The 18,655-nt window shown below is 36.2% G+C and overlaps 1 protein-coding gene and 1 pseudogene across 2 annotated transcripts; one reads left to right on the forward strand and one right to left on the reverse strand.

Moving 5' to 3' along the window:
* Positions 1-397: 397 nt before the first annotated feature.
* LOC148790537 (F-box/kelch-repeat protein At5g43190-like) lies at positions 398-4,885 on the forward strand (annotated as a pseudogene). The gene has a single exon (XR_016077303.1). The product of XR_016077303.1 is annotated as an F-box/kelch-repeat protein At5g43190-like (transcript).
* Positions 2,124-5,071, reverse strand: LOC104609268 (Subtilase family protein). The gene has a single exon (XM_010275529.3). It carries the CDS (start codon positions 4,877-4,879, stop codon positions 2,519-2,521), a length of 2,361 nt encoding a protein of 786 aa, XP_010273831.1. The 5' UTR covers positions 4,880-5,071; the 3' UTR covers positions 2,124-2,518.
* Between the last annotated feature and the right edge of the window lie 13,584 nt (positions 5,072-18,655).

Raw genomic sequence — 18,655 nt, forward strand, 5'->3', positions numbered from 1 at the left:
TCCCTTGAAATTCACCTTTATAATATTTTTTAATCTCCATATTATTCTTTTAATAACTATTCGTATAATTAGGAGAAAAATACTGTTTATCTTCTTCCCCAAACTTACGATACACCGAACAACATTCTACTTCAAATTCCTTCACATTTCTCTCTCTTCCTCTCCCCCAATCTCTCTTTGTCCCCTTTCCCTATCTCTCCTCTCCTTTCTTCCTCTCGTGACAACACCTTCCAACCCTATTTTGTCAAAAGTCATTTTCACCACCGTTCCATCGGGTAACATGTCATCCTCGCTGCCTCTTGGTGAATGGTGCCCCGGGAACCAGGGGGTATAGCCTCATGCTCTCGCAAAAAGATGCACGAGTTTAAACCATATTCTTCACCTGAGGGTGACTTAGATGAAGCCTACAATCTGGAACACCCGGACTTCGAAGAGTCAACCAGAGATGAAGTCTGCAATCTAGAGTAGGTTGTTGGAAGAGCTTCTTGAACGTATACTAACTTTCCTCCCTCTCAAAACTTCTTGAGTCTCCGTTCTACTTGTAAGCGCTTCAATTTCTTTGCTCTTCTCTGTCTTTTTATTTCCGTTCACTCTTCTTCTCAACTCAAAGTTGGAGACAAAAACCCAAACTCATCCACGCTTCTTTTTTCTTCTGTTTTCTGACCCTGAAATTTACCACGAGTTCATTCACTTGGATTTTAAGCCGCCTATGTGGCGCACCCTCAAACTACCCTCGTCCTGCACACCATCCCGCCTTCTCTCCACCTCCAACAACCTCTTCTGCTCCTCCCCCCGATTCATCTACCTTGTTCGAAATCCCCTATCTAGATACTTGAGACTCATTGAGTTTCCAACCCACCCTTTCTCATTCAAATCGGTCTCTCTCGTCCCCTCGTCGTCAAACGGATACAAGATGATTGTGCTCTCATCTAGGTCCTTTTCGAATTTTATTTTCGTTTACGACTCGACCTCCAATTCATAGAGCCGATTCAAGGGCTTTTTCCATATTCTTAACGAGAATTCTCACCAGGAAGGGGTATTCCATAATGGGCACCTGTATTTTTCGATTCTGAAGCCATTCTCCATAGTGGGTTTTGATTTGGAGATGGGAAAGTGGGCAAAGTCATTCTCCACCGTGGGTGACTCCTTTTCAGAAAATGGGTAAGGAGTGATTGACATGGGAATTGAGGATTTGGATGATGTCCTGTGATTGGTGTTGTCGGAGCTGACATGGGAATTGAGAATTTGGATGATGTCCTATGATCAATACAAAGATACAAAGTAGAGGTGTTCCAGACATGCCCACAGGGCGACCACCATCGCTGGACCAGTCCATTGGTCCACCAACATCTCCTCAGTAGCAATCACTGTTGCTACAAAGCTGGTCCAGTCGAGTGGAATCTATGTTCGGAAGCCATAGTTTCTATAGCAACCACCAACCGACCCCAATCTCGGCGGGGTCGAACATGGGTTCGGATGAGCTGGGACTCTTCATCGCTTGGCTGTTTCTAAATCAGATGCCATTGCGGTATGGCCGAGATTGAAATCTGATGAGCAAAGTCCCTCTGTCGCTGCCCAATAGAAATCGAATGCCACTATAGTTCGTTGTTGGAAAGACGAGATGTTGATCTTTGTTAACGAGCATTGCTGAAGATTAGACGTTCTACATTTTTCATCAAAGAAAGTCAGATTTTTCTTCCGCAGCTGCTGTTTGTGTATCGTGAATTTGGGAAAGAAGATGAACAGTATATTTTTCCTAAGTGTATGAATAATTATTAGAAGGGTAATATGGGAATTAAAAAATCAACGAAAAATTAACAAAAAGGGGTCTTTCTCTCACGGTCATAGTACATGGGGGTCTTTGTCACAGACCCCAAAGTACAGGGGGTACACTACTAATAATCCTCTCAACTCTCTGCTTATTGAGTGCCAAGACAAGACTTCTCCATGCTTTTCTGTTTCTGCTCCTCCCCTCCCTCTATTCTAAAAACTCCATACCAGTGCTCTTTCTTTCATTCTTTTAGATTACAAAGTCGGATTATATTCCAATGTGAATGTGATCAGAAGAAATAAAAAAATAGAAGCCAGAAATAGGTAGAACTACTAGAAAGGAGAAACATTAATTTCTTTGGCCTCGCAAAATATCAAAGTTAAACCATGTTCTTCCTTTAGTACTGTACACAGTGCAAAATTAAGCAGCTGCAACCCCTTTCCAACTTTCCAAGACAAACACAGAAAGGGCGAGCGTCCTCCTATTACCATTTCTCACTCACAAGTCACAACTCAACTCAACTCTCTCTCTCTCTCTCTCATATTCATATTTCATAGGTTTACTGCATGTGTAGTAGTAAACTTGACATGATCAATAGTATTTTAATTATATAGCACAACACTTGCTATATTATATATATATATAGTTGCTAGTCGCTACTAATTAATAAACACCCTTCCCAAATCCCAATCCATCCCAAATTAAAGCTCTCTGGTCTCTGCTGCTACCTCTGATCTGCACATTGGGTCACAGAGGCTGCTGCATCGTGACCACTATGGGGCTTCTTACTTGATGCTTTCCATCTTCCCATGTCAATGAGCCGCTGGTGACGGTGGAGGCCCCAGGGGAGAGTTTCACAGCCCTCACCTCCACTCTCACCATGAAGCTCAGCTTCTGCCCTATCCTCCTAAACACTAGCTTCTCTGGCTGCACCGTCACCTTCGCCCCATTCGGCTCTTTCACCTTCGCTTCGTAAACCGATTTCGGATCCCCCACATTGGTTACTGTTCGGATAAAATGGGTGGACATCCTCTTCTCTCCGTACTGCTGGAAAACCGCTGACATTGACGGGTAATTCAGATTCCCCACATGCCCTGCCCTTCGCGCTCCATTGCAATCCGAATTCCTCCTTGTTATGGCTCGGATGTTCTTCTCTGTGTAATTGGAATTGCATAGAAAGTTTACATAGTCATAGGACGTCAGGTCATATACCAACCCGGGTTCCATCGCCTTCTGTGGATCCACATGCCCCGCCCCGAAATCCATTACAGTTGAGAAGTTACCCGTGGATTCATCCACCATTACTTCACCTCGGTTGTCCACTGTATATGCGCTTGTCATCAATGCCGACCGTATTGCCGCTGGGCTCCACTCTGGATGTGCAGCCTTCAACAGTGCTGCTAATCCTGATACATGAGGGCAGGCCATGGAGGTCCCCGACAATATATTGAACTCCGTACGCCGCTTATCCGATGCCAACCCGGATGGTCCCACTCCGTCCGGCCAGGCCGCTAGTATGTTCAAACCCGGAGCAATCACATCCGGCTTCAATATGTCCGGCGATTCCGGGTTTGGCCCTCTTGCTGAGAATGAGGCCACCACCGGTGCAGGACGCACCCCGAGCCGGGTTCCTCGGAACACGATGGTGGCTGTCGGCGGCGAATGACTCTTCGAAGCTGCACTTATGTACTTACGTATCTCATCCCCACCCGATGCTCCGACAGCAGTCGCCGGTAATACATGGCAATCCGCCACCAACCCTTCACCGTCAAATACCCCATTAGCCAATATCATTCCAATCCCACCCGCCTTTCTCACAACCTCCCCTTTAGCTGCTCTTGAATTTATCCCTCTGTCGCATAAAACTATCTTTCCTTCAACGAAATTCGGATCCAACGAACCTTCTAAGCACAAAGACGACGAGTACCCATCACCCCCTTCGCTGCCGGCGTAAATCACTGGATAAAGCCGACCTGACGCCAAACCCGGCCCACCGTAGATGCTCACGCCGGGGATAATTCGACCATTCCCGAGCTTCACATCAGCCGGAAAATCCCTATCCATCGTGCCCGCCCCCACGGTCGTGACCCACGGAGCGACATTGGTGACAGAAAGCCCACCCGGCCCACCGTTCCCGGCCGAAGCGGACACAAAGACCCCATGATCGGAAGCACCAAATGCTCCAATAGCAATGGCATCAAGGTAATACGGCACCACGACACCGCCGACACTGAGCGACACCACGTCGACCCCATCGGACACGGCCGTGTCGAATGCAGCCAGAATGTCCGAGTCATAACACCCAGCGTTCCAACACACCTTATAGGCCGCAAGCCTCGCCTTGGGCGCCATGCCAGCTGCAACCCCACGCGCGTACCCGAGTGTCGAAGCGGGGAACACATACCGCCCAGCAGCTATAGAAGCCGTATGCGTGCCGTGTCCGTCTGAGTCCCTCGGTGACCGGTACTCGGATGACTCGTTCATCTTTCCATTCGTGGCCTCGTACCCACCACAGAAGAACCTGGCCCCGATCAGTTTCCGATTACAGGACTTGGCCGGGAAGTCCTTAGTGGTTACACACTGTCCCTTCCACTTGTCGGGTACTGGCCCAAGATTCCGGTCGCCGAAGCTCTCTCGCTCCGGCCAGATCCCCGTGTCAATGACTCCAATGACCAGATCCGACCCAAAATCGGATTCTTTAAGCAACCCAGAACTGTCTTTGGTCTTCAAGCCAAGAAACTGAGGCGACCTTGTGGTGTGCAGTTGACGGACCTGCTCCGGTATGACTGCAAGCACCCCATCTAAGCTTTGAAGCTTCTGGGCTTCTGAGGGTGAGAGCTTTGCAGAAAAGCCGTGGAAGATGGTCTCGTAGGTATGGATGATTTGGGTGTCGGAAGAACCTGAGGGAATTTGAGCTTGTGAGGAGAGAGAAGAGATGGACTTGAGAGAAGACTCATACCAGTGCTTGTGGGTGGGGAAGATAGAGGGCTTGGCTTCTAGTTGGACACGGACAATGAAGGTCTTCTTTTGGCTCTCTGAACCCGAGACTGAGATGAAAATGAAGAAGAAGAAGAGAACAGAGATGGGTGTGGCTAGAGATACCGCCATCACATTACACAGTAGTAGATTTGGTTGCTCCTTCAGGTTTTTATGAGAGAAGAGAGAGAGAAAGGGAGAGGGTCAGAGAAGTGGAGGATAGTGTGACTTGTCTATAGCGAGTGGAATGGGGATTTAAGTTAAGAGAACGAGATCCTTGTAATAAAATGGAATGTTTCGGACACCGCAACTTTTCCGTTTTTCCTTTTCTTCTTTTCAGCTAATACTTTAACCATAAATATAGTTATGCCAGTCAATTTAAATGATGCCGTTGGATCTTTCACGCCGGTGCTGAGTTGGGTGCAGGTATAGGGGGACTGATTTCTGGGTAGGGGTGTAAGCGAGTCAAGTTGTTGAAGCTTGATTTGTTGAATACTGGATTCATCAGTCATAACTCATAACCGAGTTCGAACTGAGTCAACTTCGATTTTTGTAATACTCATTACTCAACTCAAAAAGTTCGTGAGCCTAATTTGTATTGAAACCGGATCCGCTCCTCACACCGGGCGCCTCACACAGACCTCACACGCACATTCAACCATGCATTGAGAACATCTCCCGTATTTATAGGTTATTATTCACGGTAGATGTTTCCAATGCACGGTGGATGTCGCTCTGAGGCATTCACGTGTGAGGAGCATATATCGTCTCATTAGTATTAATAAAAACAAAGTTTTTAAAACCGAACCAAACAACAATGACCGGTTCCCAGGTCAAATGATCCAATCGTTTGGCCTGTTCTAATTTAAAAAATAAAAAAATGGTCAAAAACCATTGTCTAAGTTGGCGGTTTGACCACCTGGATTAGCGGTTTATTGACAAAATCAACGGTTCTTGGCCAAAAACGGTTTTAGGGTGAAACGGAACTGGTTAGATGACTAGTTCCTTTGTTTTCCGGTTCAATCCAGTTTTGAAAACCATGAATAAAACATTAATTTTTATTATATATTATTTATAATATTCTTAATATGTTATATTATTTTCAATGTTTTAAAAACCGACCCAAAGGCCGAACCGTTTTTGCCTCTGAGCCATGAATCACCGGTTCGACTACCCGAGTTGAACGGTTCAGGCCATGACATCATAATTAAAAATATTAAAAAAGAGAAAATATATATGTAGACATATAGTATATTTCTACATATATAAGAGCTGTATATATGTTCTAAATGCATATATATATATATATATATAGACCAATTGGAATAACAAAAAAAAAATGCCTAAGATTTACAAAAAGAGTATATATAAATAGCCAAAAAATGCATGAAAAAAGCAAAAGAAATTACAGAAAATTATAAGTGATCATCATTGAAAAATGGCATTTTCAGAATACGAAACCAATTCAGGAATATCATTCTCAAAAAACATAACAGAATTTCAGATGAGAAAATAAGAGATAACAGAATTTCTGAAAAATAAAAAGTTTTCCCTTTTCAAACTTCAAACTTGAAGCAACAATCATCCAAAACCAAAAGGATTGTCGACTTGTAGGCTTCCAGACGTTAAATGATTAAATCAATAAGGGGATAACAGAAAATTTGGAAAAAAAAAATATAGATTAGAATGAATGACTACTATTTGAATGTAAATCGCAACAGATTAGAATTAGAATCTGAGAGTTCTGAGTATAAAAAATATAAAAAAATACGAAAATGAAATTATAAGTTAAAACTTGCCCGACAAAAAGGCTAAAACATTGAATGTAAATCATGCAAAATTAGGGTTTTCTTCTTCTGAAAGACAGAAATTCCTCTTCCATTTCTTCTGAGCAAAACCCTCCAAAACTCCATATCCAATTGTAAGTCATCAGTGATAACCACTGCAATTGCCAACGCTAAATCTCTCATTCAAAGATGGTGGGATCTCTATTCTCTTCTTCTGAAAGACAGAAATTCCTCCTTCGCTTCTTCTCAACAAAACCCTAAAATGAAAATAGAAAGTTGATGGTGTGGGATGTGGATGCTCTTAGGTGGAGGGCAGTTCGGACGTTGGTTGTTTAGCTGGCCGGTTGAACTGCAATAAAACAATGTTTAGAGAGCCCAGGTGGCTTACCCGGTGTGGGCACTTTGATGCTTAAGTTAAAAATGCGAGTTAAAAGTTTGACAGCAAATAGGCTAGTGAGTAATAAATCCGCCTACCTTGTATTGTTGGGGTTGATGCCCTTATATAGGTGAGATGTCATATGTCTTATGAAATGCCTCTAAGATCTCTGGCCCGTGCTACTAGGAGTCCGTTCCACACTAGGAGGTGGGCTTCGTGCTAGCTGATTGGGCTTATCGAGTCTGTCCGATCTGGGTCGGGTGAGGATAAGGCTCATAAATGTTCGGCGTGATCTTGAAGAGATCGGAGGCAACTGGCTTGCTTCTAGAAGTTAGCTACGTGTCTCATCGACAGGTTGGGCCATCGCGAGCTGCTCAGACCTCGGTCTTGATTAAGGTGCCCGAGGTACCGGATCTAACCTGACTCGCTTAGGTGGCAGGAAATGCCAAGTCATCATCCAATCAACTAGTTGCTTCCATGTGTCCATACATGAATAGGTTGGGCCAAATTACCCCTCATCAAAAGTAAAAGGAGAATGAAAATAGAAGAGGGTTGAGGTTGGGCAAAGGGTTAAGACATGTCCTATATTTTCAAAAATTTTAAACCTAACCATCACCCATTGACAGTTTGTTGACTTGGTCAACAATTTTTCATTAAAAGATGAGTTTTAGTGAAACGGAAACCGAAAATGTGGCTGGATAACGGTTTGGAAGGTTCGACCATACAGGTCAACAGCAGGTTAAAAACATTAATTATTTAATATTTTTATAATTACTTTTGCATAAATTTAACTTTTAACAATAAATAATCTCTTTTATTATTAATTAAAATTGTAAAGCACAAGTATTCGACCTTGATCAATTTTGAAACCAATGTATATCAATTCAACTCGAGTTTGAATAGGAAAAATAAAACTCAATCAAACTCGCACCAAGTTTCAATTAATGAGTTTTTGAGTGGAGTCGAACTCGAATAATTCAATACATCCTCTCGACTCGACTTGATTATTGTTATAGTCCAACCCAACTCTACTAATTGCAGTATTGTACGTTTGCAGCCGTTACTATTCATTTTCCCCTTTCGGTAGGAATTAATCTACAGGTACAGCCTCGTATTGTTCATTCACAAATAACTGTTGAATTCAGCTCTTTTAGATGTAGTAAGAAATTCAGTTGGAAATGGATGTCGATGAGACGAGGTGAACAAACAATTGTTCGTGATCTCAGTAACATGTTGTAAGTGGGGCTAGCTGATGGTTTTTGGTAGGCCAATTGTTAACTTGGATATTCCATTCCATTGGCTTGTTGAGTCCTTCAATAAGTAGAAGACAGATTGGTAAAACGTGGCTTCTTCTTTGAGTCCGAATCTATTACTCACACCATGTTCAAATCGCACATTGGGAACATCTTTTATACTTGTATTTATTATTCGTAGGGAGATATTAATTTTCAATACAGAATGGGATATGATTTGTGAGTAGCAGATCCCGATTCTTCTTTGTAATTTATATTTTAAACCATTTTTTTTTTACTAGAAATTAAACTATCAAAATAAGGATGTGCCCAAATCCTAGTCCTAGTCCTAGCTTTATGAAAAAGGAAAAACTTGGGGGGGTATGCACCATTTCCTGAAATGATTTGAAGGTCCCTTTTACTTGCTTTTCATGAGTAGAGATTATTAGGAACTAACGTTTAATGGTCGTTATACTCATACTACACTAGTAGACTATGAGGTGGGTAAAGTAAATATATCTTCTTGAATGTATTTGGCGTGCGGAAACAATTTTTTCATAAAAAACAAACTTATAATGAAGGTTAATTTAATTTTTCATGAAAACTTTCCAAAAGCAAATCCATCGGATATGAACATTGAAATTTAAAAAAAAAAAAAATTAAAGAAGAGCAAAAATATTAGTTGAAATATTCAAATCAGATAAACAGAAGATGGTTTAAATGTTTAATCATCTTTAGCATACTCAATTTTTGCCCTCGTTGTTTCCTAAGAAGAGGCAGATGAAAAAAAAAAAAAAAAAGAATTACATAAGTGCAAATATTCACAAAGTTCTATCTTAGAATGGTAACACAGCTCACAGATTGGGTCGGTTTGGAGGAGATTTTAATTGATTCGGTTGGGTCAAGTTGGGCTTAGGGTGCCTTTTTACATAGCTAGGTAGGGTTCAGGTTGAACCGAACCCATACTAAACCTGACCTTTTTCCACCGGTAGTAGAACCATCTTGACGCTAATGCACCGGAAGATTGGAAAGCACTGGTCCTTGCATATTGGATAGACAAGAGAGCCATCAAGTAGAGAGAGACAAACAAGTGAATGTTCCTAGGTTGAATATCCAATCTATATATATAGCAAAACAGTCCACTTCATCATGCCTCTTCTTGTTCCAAACCCCTTTTTTTAATTTCCTATTTTTTTGAATTTTTTTTTTATTTCACATAATTACCCATTAAATCAATAAGGAAATAACATAGGCTTAACTATTTCTAACAACGATAAAGAAAGAAGGATTTGCTTTTCGAATGTTTAGCCAAGTGGCACCACTTTCCCCCACTTTCTCCTAAATTCTCTCTAATTCCTATTTATCTCTTAAATTATGTCTAATTTAGTAGAGAGATTCCCTCCTAAACTATCTCTAATTCCTATTTATCTTCTACCCCACTTTTTATCTACATCCATAAAGTTTTAACTAAAAAATTTCAGAATTATTTAAATATTATAATGAAATTATATACTAACTTTAAAATATTTATTCAAAACACAAAAGTTAATTGTAATAGATTTAATAATATTCATATTGTTAATAACTCTATACTTTTATAAAATTCATCACGAAATTATGTAGTAACAATATAATTTATAATTTTATGAATTATTCAATTTAAATATTATTCAAAAATAAAAATTTAATATTAAAAATAAAACATTATTTAAATAATTCAATAACTAAATATCCCAAATAACAAAATATCAAAAATATCTAAATAATTATATAACAAAATATTTAATATTTCGTAGTAACATTAAAATAAATAAAATTCAAATAATGACAAATTTTAAATATTTTACATACTATTTGAATATTTAAATAGTGAAATATAACATGACTAATTTTTAAATAGTTAAAATAATGAAATTATGTAAGAAATTTAAAAAAAAATATTCTTAGAAGTAGAAAAATAATTATAATAGATTTCACAATTTTCATATTAATAATAATTTAATATTTTACAAAATTAATGACAAATTATGTACTAATTATAATTTTATAGATTATCAAATTCAATGAATAATTAATACTTAAAAAATTTAAATAACAATATTATTTAAATAACTAAATAATATAGTAAATAACTAATTTTACTTATATCAATTAATGATTATAGAAAGTAACTTTCAAAAAAAAATAATAGTTGTTAGTAATAATTTTACAACAATAGTTGTTAGTATTAGTATATATATATATATATATATATATATATATATATATATATATATGTACTAAAATTAATAGTTATTTTTATTTTCATTAATTATTTATTGTATTTTTGATAAATATGTTTTCAATAATTATTTATAAATCTATTTTTGTTTTGTTATTTAATAGTAAATTGTTAATAATTATTGGAGATTACACAACTATTGTTTAACTTTTTGAAATTTAATTTGTCATATTTATTGTATTTTTATTATAAATTGATTTTAGTAATTACGTATTTTTTATAATTTATAGATTAACATTTATTAGAAATTAAACTATTATTTGAGATTACACTATTATTGACTAATTTAATATATTTTAAGTATTTATTGTATTTTTATTAAATATCTATTGTATTTTCATTATAAATTTATTTTAAATATTTGATATTTTTGCTATAAATTTTCAATAATCATAAGAGATTAAACTATTGTTATATATTAGAGATTAGATTATTAATTTATCTGAAATTAGGAGTGTTCAAGGATTGGTTCAATTCGGTTGCAGCCTTGCAGGCTGTTTTGCCAACCAAATTGACCTAGCTGAGTCGGGTCGTACTTCCCATCCTTGGGATACTTTAGGGGGTAGGCCTGACATAGCCCTTAGCCTGAGCCTGCATAGGCCTGGGTAGTGCCACGGACCGAGCTGGTCCGTGAGCCAAGTCTTAAGCCAAGCCGGGCCACGAATCAGGCTAATCCATGTTTTTTAAAAATTAAAAAAAAATAATGAAAAGGTTAACATAAATTAAATAAAGATAAAAATTAAAAAAGATCTTAAAATTTTATTTTATATAAATTTTGATGTATACAATTGTTTATAAATGAAATAATATAATAAAATTATTATATTATATAATTATTGTATGTAATATACAGCCCGAGTCTGCATGGGCTCATGTCGTGCCGTAGGCCAAGTCTTAGGCCAGGCTATGCCACGAACCGAGCTAAGCAATGTTTTTAAAATTTTTGAAAAAAAATAATGAAAATTTTAACATAAATTAAGAAAGATTTTAAAATTGTATTTTAGCTCGAACCCGCATAGGCTTGTGCCATGCCATAGGCCGGGCTGGTATGCAGGCCAAGTCTTAAGCCACAAATCGGGCTAAGCCTGTTCATGGGCTCGATAGCCCGATAGTTTGAGCTGACCCATTAACAACACTAAATTAATTAATTAATTAATTAATTTGAGATAGCCTTTACCAGTCTCGTGCTGATAACACATAAAGTTTTATTTATTTATTTACTTATTTTACTAAATTATTTAATTAGTTAATAATTTAATAATCTAACAAAGTATTATTGCTAGAAAAGTAAGACATAGAACCGTATATATATTTATATATATTCACTCTCTCACTTGATTGTCTATTTATCTCATTTATTTTACTAAATTTTTTATTTGTTAAATTAAATTAATTATTATTTAACTATTTACAATTATTCCACTATATAAAACAAAGATACAATGACAAAAGCCATCTCTCCCTCTTTCACTCTATTGCCTGATGGTCGTGATTATTTATTGATTTATTTTATTAAATTAAATATATTATTATTCATAAAATTTTATTTATTTTAAATAGATATTTTTCCAATAAATTTTTTATTAAAAAATTTACCTTTCTCAATTGTTTCCTATATAATAATTTACCTTTGCCAGCCCCTTACCATCATGTTTTGGGCCCCTCCACTAGTATACATATGAAAAGCGAGGCCCTAATTCTCATTCAAAACACAAGCCTGGGCCCTAGGCTTCACTTTAAAATTTCTATGATGCACCCAATTTGCTAGCGGATGTACCACATATAGATTTTGCTTAGGCTCAATTTGGAAGGAGCACAAATGTATAGAGTGAAAAACTGTGTTTTGTATTATTTTGTATGTAGTTTCACTGTTTGTACTCTTTACAAATTAAGCCTTAAAATCTAATAAAAAACCTAATCTGGTCATGCTTCAAAGCTGAATACAATTATAGTGTATCTCAAACAAAATATGTGCATAGGGCTATTCCAGAATGACGAGGGTCGATTTTCCCCTCTAATTATATGAAATGCTTTATAGCACCTTGGAAACACATGTGGCATGATCTTGCTTGAATGCATCTCGATATATCAAGTTATGAAGTTCAAGTAAGTTTCGACCTCTCTTCAAGGGCACAACCAACTGGCCCGGAGTAAACGCTCGACTTGACTATACCATGCTCCTGACCTATTCACTTCACCCGGGTAGCCCGTGACCTAAGGGACCTCTCCAACCTATGTGGCACGCTTGCACTTCCTCCTTCTCACCGGGTAGTTGGCCCGAAATGTATGCGGACACGATCCCTACCTGGCTGCGATAAGTTCATTTGCCCTAGCTTTGCGACGGAGCGGATAAGGACACCCACAATGCCATGCGAGCGTATTCCAAAAGCAATAGACGCATAGACATCAATAGACTGAATGGGTCGAATACGTCACAACCAAGCCTTGAGGTCTATACAAGAGTGAATCTTCGCCCTTAGAAGATAGATAGACACAATTATTCACTTTGAGTTGTTTAAGCATCGAAAACCTTTGCCAGAGACATCCACCCAAACTCTTTGATGTCGTCTTTCTTGTAGCTATTTAGGCCATGTTTGGTTCACTATTCTAGGTGTCATTCTTTTAATTCTTGCTCATTCTAGACAAGAATGGGCAAGAATGAATAACATTAGATTGTTTGGTTACAAAATTCTTGTGATTGGTCAAATTCTTTTTAAGCACAAAAATTGAGTAGCCTACAACATGAAAAATAATCATCCCCCATCTTGTTCATTTTCATTCTTTGAGGAAATTCTGCCTACAAAACTGTTGCCATAAATGTTTAGTTTTGAGAAAGCACTTTTACAAAAATGCTTTTACATGAAAACACTTTTATAAAAATACTTTACTAAAGCATTTTGCCTATAAAACTGTTGCCATAGATGTTTAGTTTTGGGAAAGCACTTTTACAAAAATACTTTTATATGAAAGCACTTTTATAAAAATACTTTACTAAAGCATTTTGCCTACAAAACCGTTGTCATAGATGTTTACTTTTACCAAAGCACTTTTATGAAAACACCTTTATAAAAACATTTTTATGAAAGTACTTTTATAAAAATACTTTTATAAAAGCACTTTTATAAAATCACTTTTATGAAAGTACTTTTACATAAGCACTTTTATGAAACTACTTTTATAAAAGCACTTTTATGGAAGTACTGTTATGAAAGCACTTTTATGGAAGTACTGTTATGAAAGCACTTTTATAAAAACACTTTTACAAAAACATATTTATGAAAGTGCTTTTATAAAGCACTTTTACGAAAGTAGTTTTATAAAACATCTGTGCCAACTGGTAAACATTTAATGTTGGGAACCTAGGCTAGTGGTTTATGAATACTTACACAATTTTTTTTTTATTATTTTTTTTTTTGAAAAGTGAAAATGAGCCACATATGACACTTGTCAATCTGAAAGTTAAGAATTTATTTTTACGAAGAAAAAGTTTGATTTATAACAATATTTTCTCATTCTGCCTATTTTTATCTATTCTTATCCATTTTAAAATATCATCTTAGATAAAAATAAATAAAAATTAAACCAAACATGACCCTAATTGACACCGGAGCTCCAGGTGTCATTGAACCAAAATTTCACCTTAATTGAATCCCAATAATAAATAATTGGAAATTTATTTGGGGATGGGGTACGATAACGAAAGTCAATTTTCTAGAAAGGCCTGCGCCCTCGCCAACGCCAATCGCCTCTGGTCTTGGAGAGGAGGCCGGAGCAGTGGAGAGCATATCTTTCCGCTATAAAGCCTTCACCATTGTTACTCACCAACACCATCGATGTTCTTACCTCCTATATATATATACTAATATAATTTATATATTGCAAAATCAGTAAAAACCCACTTCCAACAAGATTGCTGATGTCAGCATGACATGACAGTTATGCATGTAGTGTGCATCACATATCAATGATTTTTTTTTTTTTTTTGCCTTCAATGACAATCATACATCAGAAGTTAATGGTGCATGAGAGTACATGTACACGTGAATCGCATATCCAATACTCTCTTTTGTACCGTTTCGCTCCCAATAAAAAATAAAAAAAAATGCATTGTCATTCTCTGAAAATAACTAGTACATTTTTTGAAGTATATAAGCCAACTTTTTTCCGTAGTGATCAGAAGCGTGGAGGGAACACCACACCACCACCTAAGCACAGTATGATATTCCACTAGCTTGAGAAAGAGAAACGAGGGAGAATGCATGGCTGTCCTAGCATTATATTAGCTTCCAGTTTCATGAATTGAAATCCCTACGGCCTACGGGTCGGGCCTGCAATGCAATTGCCCTTTCCTTTCCAATTGTTCTATACAGATTGGTGATTGGTTTCCCCTCTCAATAACATAGTTTCATTCCTGTTGGTTGTTGCACTACAATTACAGAACAATATACATATGTGGGTAGGCAAATTAATGTCCCCAGGCCATATATTCTAGCCTTCAGTTCTGCCTTCTAGGAAGATATTCCCTCCCTCCTTTTTGCCTTCCCTGCTGGTATGACACACAGCCTACAGGGATACAGTGTCATCAGTGGACGTTTCTTAATTTCCTTTTTTTTTTCTTTTGCCACGTGGATTGAGACTAACCAATCAAGTTACTTGAACATATAACCCTATATTAATATTCAGAAAGAGAGAGGGAGAGAAAATATGGCTAGGGGAAAAGAATTACGTGGCAACCCTATTATCGGGTTTGGGTAACATGTATAGTGTGAGTGGGAAATGAAGGGGGAAACCCTATCTAACCTTATCCCGAATCCCAACTGAATGTTTCACCTTCACCTTTTATTCAGCCAGTTGTCCTGACTGACCTGGCTTACTTGTTGTTACTTATTCACAGTCCTGCACTACCTGACACGAGACATTGTTGGGTTCTGCCAACGCATTTTTGAGTTATAGTGGGGAGGTACATGAGTAACTTAGTGGTATCATTCTATCTTAGGTAATGGCCCACCATATACCAATACAAGACTCAGCTGCGTTTGCCGTGACATTCGTCTCATTCTTTGTTTGTTTGGTTGCTAACATCGTTTATATGAAGTTCTTAATTAATTTGGAAATAAATGGAATCACATACAAATTCGAAACCATAAGATCAATGTACAATAATGTATTACATTATTTGTTTATACGAGATAGGGAAGATGATGATAAATCAACTTTTTTTTTTTTTTATTATAATGTATTACTACAATGTAATTGTACATATTTGTTGTGTTTAATACCATGAACATTTTTTGAGTTGATAAATATATCTATACTTTCATTTTAAAAAGTATTAATAGCCCTTGAACATTTCTGTAATTTTAGTTGAATAAATTTTGCCCCTTTGTGCTAATGTTTTTATCATATTTGAATTTGAGAATAAATTTGATACTTTATTGATTGTTTTAATCAGTTATTTAAATGAATTGTAACTGAAACTTTATGGAGTGGTTAGTTCGATATATTTATCTCTCTTTTGATTAATAATGAATTGTAACTTAGACTTAATAGAGTTTTAGCTAGATGTATTTCTCTCTTTTAATTAATATTAAATAAAACCATTGTTATTTGATCATCTTTAAAATTACTATTTAATGATTTTAAAATGTGGATTTTGAGTGTGTCTCCACAATTTTAACTATGATTTTGGCAAGGTTTTAAAAACCAACCCGAAAATGAAACCGCTTTGATCGTCGGTTTTTGGGTTAGTGGTTTAACCATCCAGGTCAAACGGTTCGACTCACAACATTAATTTTTTTAGAAATAAACCCCATAATGCCTATATTAGATTCATATTCTAATTTATAATTTTTGTTTCTGTCATTCCATTAAAATTGAGGATTAAAACTTAAAAGACTATGATGACTCATTACTTGTATTAGAAAATAGGGGGCTAGGGGGAGAGATAAAAGGTGAGATGTGAGAGGTGATAGAGAGAACGTGTGTCAGCATAAGGGTAGAGAGAGAGAGAGATCTTAATTGACCAAAAACCCACAAACTACTACCGGGTCGAACGGTTTAGCGGTTCAACTACCCAAGGCAGTGGTCTTTTGGCAAAGTCAATGCTTTTTTTCATAAAAAGCCGTCCAACCCAAAATCGGACCCGAAACTATGATCAATTCTTAGGTCAAACAGTCCAATCGTCTGATCTAGTCCGGTTTTTAAAATTGTGGTTTTTGGATTATCTTTTCCCTTGGTTTATAAGTAGTTTGCTAGCGGGGACCTGTGCGATGCACGAGATTTATTAAACGAAAGTTAAATAATAGAAAGGGTCATTTACTAAATTACCCCTTATAGTTTCATGGATTTACTAAAATCTACCCTATAGTTAAAATTTTACTAAAACACTACTTATAATTTGCAATGGATTTAATCAATCTTCCATTAGATGACAGTGGAAAATGACAGTGTTGACCCTAATGTTAATTTAAATAAATTTAATCAAAAGAAAATAAAAGTAAAAATACAATTTTTGCCCTTTATAAGATAAGTGCAACCACTCTATTGGCTATATTTGGTTAATTTTGTTTTCTATACAAAAAAAAAAGTGTTAAGAGTATTTTTGCAATAAAAAATTATGGGCCTAATGGTAAAACAAACACTCCTTAATGAAAGGTTGATTAAGTAAATAAGTTGTAAAATATATGGGATGTTTTAATAAAATGAAAACTATAAGGTAAGTTTAAGTAAATATGTAAAACTATAAGATGGGTTCTAGTAAATGACCCTAATAGAATCACATAAGAGTATACAATTGTTTTATATTTTCATTTTTTTAAATAATTAATAATTATGCATATTTTATATACTACTTTTAATAAATTTTTTATAGTACAAAAATAACAATAATTCATTTCAGTTAGGTTTATTCATCAAACTAATGAAACCGACCAACCTACTCAACTCGACTCGAGTTAGTCGGTTTTCTAGTATTTTAGGTCGGCTTTGGTTCAAAAATTTCCCAATTCGACCAAGTTGGATTAATTTCACTTTGACCATTTGTAAACCAACCAAAATCAAAGAGCCTAACCATGGATATATATTAATATTTTATATTTTAAATATAATTTTTAATATGGAAAAGTGGGAAATTTCTCATATTTCTTAGTTTAAAATGTTTTATATCATAAATCTAATTTTTAAATTTATTTTTTAATAATTGCACTATAATTTTTAAAATTAAATTAAAATTTTCAGTTTAAATCTTTTGAGCCGACTGACCAAACCAAAAAATCAATCCAAACCAATACAACTTGAGTGGGTTGGTTTTCACAAAAAGCTGGGTCAAACGGTTTAGCGGTTCGACTACCCAAGGCAGTGGTTTTTTGGCAAAGTCAACGTTTTTTTTCATACAAAGCCGTCCAACCCAAAACCAGACCCATAACTATGATCGGTTCTTAGGTTAAACAGTCCGATCGTCCGTTCTAGTCTGGTTTTTAAAACTGTGATTTTTGGGTTAGCTTTTCCCTTGGTTTATAAGTAATTTATGCCCAATCTCAAGATGTCTGAAAGGGTCTCATCCGAAATATCCATTTCAAAAAGTCAAACTTTTCTAAAAAAAATTGCCAAATAGGCTTTAAAAAATGATTTATAAGATTATAAGCATCCCATATTTGGGTGCTCCAATTATTCAAGACATAATTGATAAGAAGGCTCCAAATAACATCACAACTAAAACTAAGAAGAAAAGTTAGGGTTAGATATTGAAAACTCCTTTTAAAGACAAAAGAGTTATCTTTATCAAATAAGTTTTGAATGTGATTCTTCTATTTACAAAGGACCAACTGGCCAGTTGGTAAGGTCTCTTGGTGATTGTAGCTAAGAAACTTGGAATCAAAGCCCACCTGCACCTGGGTTGGGGGTTATGGGTTTAGGGGATGGACCACCCCTATTGTATGGTCCCATGGAGCCAAAAGAAAAAAAAAATGTAATTCCTCTGTTTCAAATGCTGTTCAAATGAACATGCTCTAAAAAAGAATGATATAATTCAAAGGTTGTTCTTTTGAGGCTCAAGAGAAAGCAAGGAGCAATTGTTGTAAAGTTAGAAAAGGCTTTACAAATTAGTGACTTTATTTTTGGGAAAACCATTAAGAACCCCTAGAATTTCTAGAAAATCTATAAGAAGTGTTTTTCCCCCTTTGTGTTAATGCTTTCGAACTTGAATTTTAGGAAAAGTCAAGTATTTTGTTGATT

The sequence above is a fragment of the Nelumbo nucifera genome, chromosome 6, assembly GCF_055504915.1.
Source record: "Nelumbo nucifera cultivar China Antique chromosome 6, China Antique-T2T, whole genome shotgun sequence".
Classification (NCBI taxonomy): Eukaryota; Viridiplantae; Streptophyta; class Magnoliopsida; order Proteales; family Nelumbonaceae; genus Nelumbo; species Nelumbo nucifera.

What these genes read in the sequence shown, in the direction of transcription:
- LOC104609268 (XM_010275529.3), bottom strand. Translation starts at nt 4,879, where the DNA reads ATGGCGGTATCTCTAGCCACACCCATCTCTGTTCTCTTCTTCTTCTTC.